The sequence below is a fragment of the Lissotriton helveticus genome, chromosome 7 (genome assembly GCF_964261635.1).
Source record: "Lissotriton helveticus chromosome 7, aLisHel1.1, whole genome shotgun sequence".
In the NCBI taxonomy this organism is placed as follows: Eukaryota; Metazoa; Chordata; class Amphibia; order Caudata; family Salamandridae; genus Lissotriton; species Lissotriton helveticus.
This window is the reverse complement of record NC_136068.1, coordinates 1254056312-1254068995: the sequence shown is the minus strand read 5'-3', so window position 1 is coordinate 1254068995 and position 12684 is coordinate 1254056312. Positions and strand designations below refer to the sequence as shown.

Here is a 12684-nt window from a genome sequence, read left to right as displayed (position 1 = left end):
CGCAGTGACGGAGGAGCGTCGCCCCGCTGGCTGAGCCAGCATTTGTGGGGAGGGGAGGGGCTGGGCGGGCCAGGCCAGGCCATTTCTAGATGCTCATGTCTGTTTGGCTGGCCGTCTGAGGCCGGCAAAACAAACATGCTCAGTTAGGCTTCTCCAACTCAGATGTATTGAACAGGGTATACAGTCAAAATATCGAGTTTTTAATATCGATTTGCATTAATATCGATTAAAAAATATAGAATGGACACAATATCGACTGGACAGAATATAGACTACAAAAATATCGAATAGGATAGCATTAATATCGAATCAAAAATATAGAATGGAGAGAATATAGACTACAAACATATAGAATGGACAGAATATAGACTACAAAAATATCGAAATTGAGGTAAGTTAATATCAATTTTTAAAGTGTTTTTTATGTTAGTATATGTTTGAAAAGAGTATATTAATTTTATTATTTATATTAAATAATTATTTTTATGGTATTAATTTTTGCGTAATATAATTCTGTAGCGGGTTGTGGGTTTATAGGGGAATAGGGTGGGAAGTAATTTTATTATAACTAATTAAATATGTTAATGTATTTATTGGTATGTATTTTGAATTAATTGTTAATTAATTATTAATTGGTAATTAATTAAAATATAATTGGTAATTAATTTTAATTGATTGATTAATTGATAATTATGTTAATTTTAGTAATTAATTTTCTGTAGTGGGTTGTGGGTTTATAGGGGAATAGGGTGGGAAGTTATTTAATCATAAATAATTAAATATGTTAATTTATTTATTTGTATTTATTTTGAATTAATTGTTAATTAATTGTTAATTGTTAATTAATTAAAATATAATGGGTAATTAATTTTAATTAATTTATTAATTGATAATTATGTTAATTTTATTAATTTATTTTCTGTAGTGGGTTGTGGGTTCATAGGGGAAATAGGGTGGGGAGTAATTTAATTGTAAGTAATTCTATTTTTAAATTATTTTTTTAATCTAATTTTCAATTATTTTTTAATTGTTAATTAATTTATTGTTAATTGGTAAATTATTTGTATTAGTAGGTAATTATTTGTATTAATTAATTTGTATTTTTATTTTTAATTGATTATTTAATATGTTATATAAAAGTGTTAATTATTTAAATTAATTTGTAATTGGTATTAATATTTATTTTATTTTTATTAATATATGAAGTATTTACTTTCCCTACTGTTGCACTCACTGGAGTGGGAATAGTAATTTTTACCCCTACGCTATCCAACGCTTTCCCTACTGTTGCACACTCTGGAGTGGGAATAGTAATTTTTACACCTACGCTATCCAACGCTTTCCTTACTGTTGCACTCTCTGGAGTTGGAAAAGTAATTTTTACCCCTACGCTATCCAACGCTTTCCCTACTGTTGCACTCTCTGGAGTGGGAATAGTAATTCTTACCCCTACGCTATCCAACGCTTTCCCTACTGTTGCACTCTCTGGAGTGGGAATAGTCATTTTTACACCTACGCTATCCAACGCTTTCCCTACTGTTGCACTCTCTGGAGTGGGAATAGTAATTTTTACCCCTACGCTATCCAACGCTTTCCCTACTGTTGCACTCTCTGGAGTGGGAATAGTAATTTTTACCCCTACGCTATCCAGCGCTTTCCCTACTATTGCACTCTCTGGAGTTGGAATAGTAATTTTTACCCCTACGCTATCCAACGCTTTCCCTACTGTTGCACTCTCTGGAGTGGGAATAGTAATTTTTACCCCTATGCTATCCAGCGCTTTCCCTACTATTGCACTCTCTGGAGTTGGAATAGTAATTTTTACCCCTACGCTATCCAACGCTTTCCCTACTGTTGCACTCTCTGGAGTGGGAATAGTAATTTTTACCCCTATGCTATCCAGTGCTTTCCCTACTATTGCACTCTCTGGAGTTGGAATAGTGATTTTTACCCCTACGCTATCCAACGCTTTCCCTACTGTTGCACTCTCTGGAGTGGGAATAGTAATTTTTACCCCTATGCTATCCAACGCTTTCCCTACTGTTGCACTCTCTGGAGTGGGAATAGTAATTTTTACCCCTACGCTATCCAACACTTTTACTGCCGAATGCACTCACTGGAGTGGTAATAGTAAATGTTACCCTTTCCGCTATCCTACTGTAAAAATATTGTAATTTCTTTATTAATATTACGTTTATATATATATATATGTATTAACAAATCAATGTGTATGTTTTTTTTACTTACATTAATTATTTATTAATTTTAAGGTTATTTAAGTATTTTAAGTATGTTTAAGTTAATCATATTTATTATTTCATTATTTTTTAATTAATTGAAAGCATTTTAAAAAATTCGATATTTTGACTAACTATATTTTTTACATCGATATTTTTGATTCGATATTTTTGTACTTACCTGTTTGGAGATAGGAGGTCGATATTTTGGTATTCTATATTTTTACCTCGATATTTTGGTAGGCCGATATTTTGGTATTCTATATTATGTCAGTGATCCGCTAAGGCTGGACACACTACGTTAAACAGAAGGAACCGTGTCCACAGAGGAGCTCAGGACTGTAATTAGGAACCTATTATTAAGTAGTGTCAAAAGCCTCTATAAGAGCAGGATAAATAGGGAATCATGTCCCACCACACCCTATCCCTTCGTACTGTCAGCAGTGATCCCCAGGATGGTTGTTTATGTGCTGTACTCATTTTAGATGTTGCACCTAAAGCTTTGTACTACAGATAGTTTTCTGCAGTGTGTAAACACAAATAGATAGTTGCACATCCCTCTATTATTTTGCACAGGAAAAGTATGTTTTTTATAGATAAGGTGAAAGTCTGCCATTATAAGTAAATCTTGCTGGCAAGTCTTCTTAAAGTGATTGTACTTATATCATGTTACAGACAGTATTGCTGAATTGCAATGTGTAAGTGGTAAGTTATATAAATAGTTCTAAGTGATATGGCCAACTCTTGCGTCCTTAAGCAATCTTCCTTACTAACAGTTTTAAATCTCAATGAAACGTCAATGAAACAAGAACCGTAATTGCTGGCCTGTCACAACAAAGATTCACAAGGTACTATTGTCAATATGCATGTATGAATTCTAGGCGCTCAACATATGTCCTTGTTGTGGGTGTGGCCGACAGTCTGTCACCTAATATACTCCTGCAATGACAGTGACTGTCTCGATTGGACAGTCTGTGAATTAGCAACAAGTTATCATTCCTCCCCACAGCATCTTCCTCACGACTAGACAGGCCAGAGCATCGTGTAACTGAGTGGTGGTTTACGAAGGGTGGCTTCAGGTGGACAATAAATCGAGAGATTGAAGCTCCTTACTGCAGCCAGCAAGGCACCCAGGCCATTCGTTTGTGTACTGCACTGGTCATATCTATTCAAAACATAATAAAACCAAAAAGTGGGAATCGTGGTAGCTTTACCACACAAAATCAAATAAAAATTATTCCTATGTTCGGCATCATCATCCTGCTCTCGTTCACACATATCAAAAGAGAGCGGGCTTGTTGCTTGCACACCTGCTCGCGCAGCACTCGGGTGAGGGTCTTGCAAAACAGTAACAGCGGGAAGGAAAGACGGATGCCAAGATGGCGCCGACCTCATTAGCGTAATCCTTCTTGTGATACCAGCTCGCGGCCACGTGCCGTTTCGTGATGCCCTTCCATCAACCCAGGAGGCTGGTAGACCCTCACGAGAGAAGAAGAGGTGGCAAGCTGGCTGGAAGGTGCACCCGCATGATCGCCTGCCCCCAATCCCAGAACGCCAAAGGGGAGGAATAGGATCCTTGGGTGACCTCGTCTTACTTACTCCTGAGCTTGGTGGGCTCTTTCAACCTAAAGTTTTCCTAGCTACATATTCATTTTGTTTATTACAGCTACTAAACCAGACTATTTTTCTGTTCATAAAATCGTATTCATCACTTCCATGTGAAACAATACGGTCACTGTACTGTACAGGAGGAAAGAAGCAGAAGGTGCTTTTCGGCAGTCACACTTCAGTGCTTCTGTTTGGGCAGGTGGTGAGGATGCCTGAAAGTCATGCTTCCTTTTCTTTCTAAAAGGTCCTTCCTCTTCTACAGCCATCTTTCCTGTGGAGTTTCTAATTAACGTCTGCATATTTCCATACTTCATCAATGTTTTAATGGGACGCGCCCACAGCATTGATTGATACTCAGGGGCAGATTGTCAAGCACAGCGTTAAAAATTATCGCCCGTATTGTGGAATTCCAATAGAAGCCCATGTTCACGTCAGAACATGGACTTCTATTGGAATTCTCCAGGGCATATTATCAAGCCCATTATCACCGCTTTGGTGGCAGTTTTCTGCCGCTAAACCGGCGATAATTTTTAACGCTGTGCTTGATAATATGCCCTTCAGTTTCTTCCACTTACAAGTAAAGAGGAACTAATTACAAGGTGGGCACACGGAGTCAGCTGACAACCATTATGAATAATTTTGTATCTAGAATTTGACATTCCCGGCCATTTAATAACGTTCTTGTGAAAGGTGTTTCCTGTTCGGCCACTAAGTATGCAATAAACAACTGTCCACATGCTCTGTCTGTCTCTTTGCTTTCAAAGTGTGCGTTTTTACATGTGAATCTCCTATTTTTCTAATAGGGTTATTAGCCGAGCACAAGGGCTAAAGCTGGTTGTGGAAACTCTAATGTCCTCCCTCAAACCTATCGGTAACATCGTGGTAATATGCTGTGCCTTCTTCATTATATTTGGAATTCTTGGTGTCCAGGTATGTGACATGGATATATACAAACACACAGACACACATATTTCTTTCCTTGGAGTGTTAAAATATACGACCTATTTGTATCTATTTTTTCATTGGAACTGACATGGTAGTAGTTTAACTAGTCAGTAGAGCACATTAAGAGAACACAGAAGCAAGCATAGAAGGAGACACTTGGCCAGTGATTCAAAAACACTGGCATCAAGGATAGGCCATGAAAGGAAAAACCCTCAGAGATCAGTGGAGACCTCCCTCACAAATGGATACTGAAAGTTAGGATCAGGCATTGTCATCCGCTGCAAGAATGCCCAGAGAGAAGCTCACAAAACAGCCCCACTAGGTAGTAGTCAAGGGCCCCCTACCACACAACTTACAACTGGAATGCACTACTATGACAGAACACAGCACCATGTGGGCCACCTCTACTACCAGTGACCAAACAATGACACTGGCCTTGAAGCATTATATAACCAGACAGGCTACAGCCAGCAGGATGCCAGGCAGCACTTTAGAAGAAACTGGCACTACACAAAGAGCTAAATGTGACATTGCCATACAATTCTGGCTAAAAATAAATAAAACATTCCGAAAGGCCACATGGAGTGACACCTGCAATCCATTCTGTGTCCATGTGCAAAACAGCCTAATGGTGACACAACCGACGGTGAGTACTACCTGAAAAGATGGTCACTGAAGAAGTGTCTCACTCAGTGGAAACCCCGAGTTAGCCATGGGTATGCATTTCAGTTCTTTGAGGTTGAGGTCATCCAAGTTGGCTGCATCAGCATAGTCCATCACACTCAGCTTTGTGCATAGATGGGATTAGTTGTGCTTTTGTACCTCATTTAGATGAGTGCCACAGGGAATTAATGATGATATGACAGACGTGTCCGCTTATACATCATTTTAGTATAAAATGTGCTCTGCCCTTTTTGCTATGTATGTTTGTGCAATGTTGCATTCTTGCTTTTATCAGAATTGAGCAACATTTTGTACCATTATCCTTTGTGTGTTGTGGCAGTTGTTTTTAAATTACATCATGGATGTTTGTGTTGGGATGTGTGGTTGTCGAACCTGTTTTTTGTGGGCTTCATGCTTTGCTGGTGTCTATATTAAGTGGTTGGGAGATTCAGGTTACCACAGCACTTTGGGGCAGTTATTTGGTTGCTTTATGGCTGGCAGCAGGCGTATGTGGAAGAAGCAGCTCTGCATGCATTCGCATGTGGGCAACTTGTGTAACTTGCTGCCATTTCGTAGCTGCAAAGACGAGCCACGTCTAGTGGTGCGTTGTGTCTTGTCTTGTTACAATCGTCTCTGGTGAATGGATGTAGAGCTCAACTGCAAATCAACCTCAGACCCGTTAAGAACCGTTACCACCCTCGTCTCCATAAATATATGTTGAATAGATGGATGCAAAGAGGAGCAGAGATCTGACCTAGCATAAAGTCACTCACTTGGACCAACTCCCACAAGAGGAACTTCTAAATCTGAGAGAAGATGCTACAGACAGTTCAGTGGTATGCTTCCAGACTTTGCAAAGCCTTTTTATTCTGACTACACACAATAGAGTCACAAATAAAGGCTAGTAGTTGCAAAATATACCCCACATGGACCTAGCCAAAACGGGTGAAAGGCCATATGTGCTGATTCATGCTCTTAAAATGGTGGCAGAGAAGATGGGTTAGTGATGAAGCAAGCATATTAATTAGTAACGTTATTAATTATCATTTACAATGTCAACAGGATCTCCTTCATAGGAACCATAACTGCGGTCTGTGCTCTGATGGATGGTTGTTAATATTCCCTTTGCAAAAATATTATGCAAAATGATCTGTTTCTCTAGAGGAGATGTTATACGTGGAATCATTGCTAAATTTGAAAATGAATGAGTGCTGGTGCCCAAAGCTCTGCTCAAAATCCAGCGTCCCGCGCTATTGAATGTCTGTGCACCGAACACCAGGGCTGCCAAGTCTTCTATCCACCTCCTGCTTCTTTAATCCACTAGCAGACACCTCTTTCCCTTTTCCTCACTCTTGCAGGTTCATCATTTCTCCCTGTGTGATGGTTTTTCCACCTTCCTCTTCCTGCTTCTTTCCCCTTTGTATTATTTTGTCTCTCTATTCTGATTTCGGAAAATTTCAGATCAGAAAAAATAAGTCCCGGTCCCCAAAAATGAGTACTGGTGGCCCCACAGGTTTGTTCCATTCTTATGATTTTCCTCAATATTTCTTTTCTATTTCGCTCTCTTCTGTACCTTAGCCAAGGGCCGCCATGGCCTCTTTTTCAATATGTCGCTCCTGGATTATCTATTTCCAAATAACAAATTAATACTAGGGACTCACACGTGGGTACGCTGCCCGTCACACCACCTGTAACTGTTCTTCTTTATTACTCGCACACAGACACACTCCCACATTCCACATATGCTTACCGGCAACAGCCGCAACATAGTAGTAGCTTGAATTTGTCACAACATATCATTTTAATATAAATTAGCTTTTGTAGATCATCATAGAATGTGATAAAAGATTAACAAATAATAAATTATGTAAAACTATGCATTCATATAGAATGAATCAATATTAACTGAATACTTTTTTTCGAGTGTTGGCTGTTTTCGTGCTGATGTATGCTGCATATTGTTGATGAGTCTGTTACATACGTTTGATTCGATTTTAGTTATGTCAAGGAATAAAAAGAATGTTTAAATGATGTTTTTGAATTAATTAAAAAAAAAAAAAATTTAATTGACAATTAGGAAACAGGACTATTGTAAAAGTTCTTCCAAAGCCTCTGTCACTATATGTTTGCCCTGCATGGGCAGTGCAGTCATGACATTTACAAATAAAATGTGGCACGGTTGGGTATATCATGTACACATAACATTGTTGTACCCCACCCCGCATTGATACAGCGTATCTGACATGCCCATAGGGGTCATCTCGACCCTACATTGTCCAACCTACATACACATGATATGGGGATGGACCTCACCAGTATCCATGCAGTGTAGAGCCCGCACGCAGTTCCATGACTGCTCCGGTTACATTCTCTATTTGGTTTGTAGAGTATTCTTTTTACTTTTTTACCCTCCTTGTCATTTCGCTTTTTCCCTTAACGGTAACCTAAACACAAAAGAGCATGCATTGTTGTTACGAATTACCTTTTTATTTCTTTTTTAGCATTTACCTTCTATGGTTTTAATTAACTTTGCAAATGATAAATTAGATGAAATACTGGAACAGTGTTGCTTACCACTGTTTATTGTCTTTTAAGCTTTTCAAAGGAAAGTTTTTTTACTGTCTTGGAGAAGATACGAGAAATGTCACCAATAAATCTGATTGTCTGGATGCCAAGTACAAGTGGGCGAGGCACAAATATAATTTTGACAATCTAGGGCAGGTGAGTCTGACTTGTACATTACAATCAGCTTCCCATTTAACTCCAGTGTCTTTTCAGTCTGACTCATGATATGTAATAGACAGGAGTATACAAGAATGCACAATTTGCACGTTTCACTAAACGACATTGTTTTCATAAGAAACATTCGGAGTTACGACGGGCAAGTTTTACATTTTCTGGTACACTATTCAGAATGTGAGATATATACTTAGATCTCCTTGGTTAACACCAGATCTCTAGGCAGAGGGATGAGATTGGGTTGGATGTCTCGCCAAGGGAAACTTGTAATAGTTAAGAAAGCAAAATGGGGATGTCATGGAGTAAAATATCATGTTTGCTGGAAGCGAGGGCTTCACTGAAAGAAAGTACACAGTGAGAAGGCAGCATGCACTGACCTCTAATCAAATCCTATTTTTATGTTTAGGCCCTGATGTCTCTCTTTGTCTTGGCCTCCAAAGATGGCTGGGTGGACATTATGTATGATGGCTTAGATGCTACCGGAGTGGATCAGCAGGTATGTTCCTTTTGTTTAAGCTGCTTAATTTAGATTGTTAATTATTGTACAACACAGTTACCATCACACACATGGTTAGACCTCTAAAGTAATGTTTGAAGCATCCTCCAATTCCATTGCTGTTCTTCCTGAATACTAACATCCCCCTCCAACTCCTTGTCCATACTTATTGTCACCACACAAAAAGACACCTACTGAGAAATACCACTATGGGCCAGATTTAGAAAGGGTTTGCACTGGTGCAAAGTCACTCAAAGATGCATAAACTCTTCAAGGGTATTTCCTTTCCAGAGCAAAAGGTATTTTGCGTTGGAAAGATGTGCACTGCTTTCTGCCACTTTGTGTCAAGGGGGCGTTACTTGCTTTTAACTTCGATTGATCAGTGTAAGCATCCACAGTATTTAAACAAAGCCTGATCTACTAAGTTAGCCAGACTAGTCTTTGTGTCAAAAAAGAGAGCATCCTTGAATCATGTACTTCTTTGGGGATATACCATAATTTCTCTTCACATTCTATACATTTCATGTGTGCTGAAATGTACAGCATGTGTATGATGTATGGAACAGTTAAGAATTTGTCTAGCCATAGCAGTTTGTATACTGAAATGTTATTCTCCATGTACAACTCATATGCTAGACGGCACGTACATACCTCTCTACTATTGTGTAAAGATTGTGTGTGGCAGCCTTTTTGTTTCCCAGCACTGAGGTAGTGAGACACTTTCAATAAATATGGGTCTGCGCTGGTTTCTCCCCCTTACACAACGCATCATAGGAATTTTCGGTGTTGCACTGCATTGCTCTAAAAATAATAATCTGCCCTTCATATCAAGGACAGAGCTGATAAGATAGCCCAAAAAGTAAGATGTGTTCCTTCACCTCAGCCCTTTCCCCTATAACTCACTTCCAAAGTCATTGACCGAAGAGGATCAGCCTAATTGTTGACACTAGCCACCTTAAACAGACTTTGAAAAGAGCTCAGCAGTCAATGTCACCTGCTATTGTTAAAACGGAACTGTAGGTTGGAGCCCGACCAAGATGGCAGCTTTGCTTTGAGCTCCGTTGTATATTGGGCTGTGTTTCGCAGTTTTGTAGCCCTCTGCACTTCACTGGGCTTCCTTCAACAGGATGATGGATCCGTTTTTGTATCCTGCACCTGCCGATCCTTGAACTACCGTTTTCGAGAGGATCGCAGCGGATACAGTGAGTACCCACCCTTAAAAAAACCTTCCCAAAATGTCAGCCTCCACCACTTAGACCTGTCGGCTATGAAGTCTACCTCGCCTAGCAGTCAGCAGCCTCCCAGTCCTTCCCTTGCATCTCCACCAACTGGACCACGCTGACAGTCTCCTGCCGGCTCCCGGATAATTGCACCGGCGTTATCTGCTTCTCTGGAGCATTTTCAGTGCTTCACCTCCCATGTGGCCATAGCCAAAACTGATGTGCGGCTCACGCAAGTGGCGCCCTCTACACTGCGCACTTGGGTAAAGTTGTTACGGCCTACACGATCTACACTTTTTCAATAAGGCTTCGGCTAGCTGTTTGGTGAGTCTCTATACTTACCCAACACTGTCCCATTTCTCACGAGACACCCATCAGTGACTTTCCCTTTGATGTTATATCGGTGAATTTCTGCTTCTCATCCTCGCCCTAATCCACATTTCTGCTTTTGGAGATCTGTTTGCAGAGTCTCATGGAGCCCATCCTACCGCTTCTGAACTATTGAATAATAATAATATAATAACTATGAATTTGTAAAGTGCACAGCTACCTCCGAAGTGGTATCCTGGCGCTGGAGGCCCTCAGGAAGATTAAGCGAGCTATTGCCCAGAGTCACATGATGCTGGGCTGACCTGCCGCCGGTGATCGAACCGTGAACCCCGTGGTCGAAAGTCAGGCACCCTGGCCACTGCACCACACCTACCAATGGGGATGCTGCCTGTCCACACACCCGCTTCTTTGACATTGGGGTCTCCGCGCCACCCCTCTGCTCCACTGCGGTTCTAATACTGTGGCCTCACAAGCTGTGGTGCAGATATTGCTTTCTCCTTTTTCCTACACCCGTACCTGCACTGTGGTATTTGTCACCTCATGCCACCATCACTTCATAGATCTGATTGCCTCACTCTCTTCTGAGGCCATTGGTGACTGGTGACTGATCAACCCCTTTTGTGTACCACTGTCTGCCTAGTTGGGAGCCCTGAAACCGGTCACATTACATCATCCACTTTTCAAAGGGCTTAGTGTAGTGATTTTTATCTTTTTGAACAATTGGTGGCCCTACCTGTTCTCCCCATTATGGCAGAATCCAAAAACCACAAGTATGTTAAGGCCAAGGAGAGTGAGCGTTCCCTGAAATGCTCTTAACAATAACCTCCAGCCCCTGACTGCCCAATTAAAGATAAGGCTCATCTGTCTTTGACATTGGAAGTCATCTAGAAAAAGCTACAAATAGTGCATGAAGTGCCCAGAGCACCAAAACTAACATCGATCTGCTACAATTTGAAGTGGCAGTAAATAGAAAAGACCTAAAAAAACTGAACAGATGAATCATCAATCCCCTAGATCAGATTAGGACTGTAGTGGATCACAACAATCTCTATTCTAAAGAACTGACGAAATTTGAGGCGCTAATTACCAGTCTGAAATGTGACATCACCAAACTTTAAGACTGCAACAGATGAAACAGTCTCTGCATTCTTGGTTTACCGAGTGCTCTGAAGATGCAGCCAGCTCAAATATAGCATTCTTGAAGGAATGAATAGCGTCAACCTTGTTCATCTCCTTCCCTAAGGAATTTGAACTGGAACATGCCCATTGTCCACCAACTTTCAAATCCAGGAATCTGACCTCTCCATGATCTTTTATTTTTAAACCTTTACATCACCAACACTCAGAACTCATTGTAGCCCATATGAGAGTGGTCAGATTGATTACATGGCGAGACACCAGAATCTTCATCTGGCAACACTTTGCCAGAGATACTGTCACCAGAAGAAAAGGCTTTCTGGCAGTAAGAAAGTCATTCATCGCCAAATCAATACAGTTCTCTTTTACTGGCCTCTCGAAATTTAAAATTATCTACAAGGGTCAAACCATGTCTGTGTACGAACCAGCTGACCCAGAAAAGTTTCTAGAGAACAAAATAGAATCCCAGTCGGAACATGATTCCAGCCTTTCTCCTTATTCTCTCAGTCTCAAACTGATATTCTGTCTGGTGCCTGACCCGATGGCCTCAGGTCGTCCCTGAGTCGGCCTGTCTGCTCCCTCCATACTTGTTATCATTACACAACTGGGTTTGTAGTTCCCCATCAATGTTATATACCCCTGAGTCTTACTGGTTACTTGTTTTCGTATGCGTTCGGCCGAAAGAGATGTGCAATTTGTGAGTTCACTCTGTTCCGCTCCAGACACCAGACTGGATGAGATTATGTCCACACTTCACCATCCGCTCCAGACACCAGACTGGATGAGATTATGTCAACACTTCACCAAATCAAAGAGGATCTCCACGCTTTTAAAGTGATGATATCGAGACAACCAGGGCTCACCAGATCTTCTAGAACTGTTATACCTAGTAAGCCACCGATTCACCTACCTATCACCCCTAAACATATTCTACCCAGCTGGAAATCAGTACCCGCCCGTAATTTATCTTCCCGCCCAATGCGAAGCATCAACCCATTTTCGGAGAACGATGTTCGCTCTCTTCTACACTCCTACGAACCCTCTCTAACGATCCCCATATCTCTCACACTCATGCCCATCCCTACTATCCCCCACAACCCTCACAGGTCCTTTACTCACAACAATAGAGGAATCATCGACAATAATCTTAGAAGAGTCCCAATCATTCAGGATCACACCTCTTCCCTCATCACACCCCGGCTTAAATGCACACTCCTGAAATGTAGATCGGCCTCTAAGCATGCAGCGGACATAGCTGACCTCATTATCTCTACTGATATTGACCTGATAATTCACACCGAAACCTGAC

General features: G+C 40.7%; 1 protein-coding gene across 1 annotated transcript in view; it reads left to right on the top strand.

The window, feature by feature from the left end:
• The window catches only part of CACNA1G (calcium voltage-gated channel subunit alpha1 G), a 1349169-nt gene that overhangs the window by 1047401 nt on the left and 289084 nt on the right, over positions 1-12684 (top strand). Inside the window, exons 22-24 of the mRNA XM_078654430.1 lie at positions 4649-4775; positions 8049-8174; positions 8599-8688. Of these exons, the coding sequence (XP_078510556.1) occupies positions 4649-4775; positions 8049-8174; positions 8599-8688 (343 nt within the window). The remainder of the gene's footprint in view (positions 1-4648; positions 4776-8048; positions 8175-8598; positions 8689-12684) is intronic.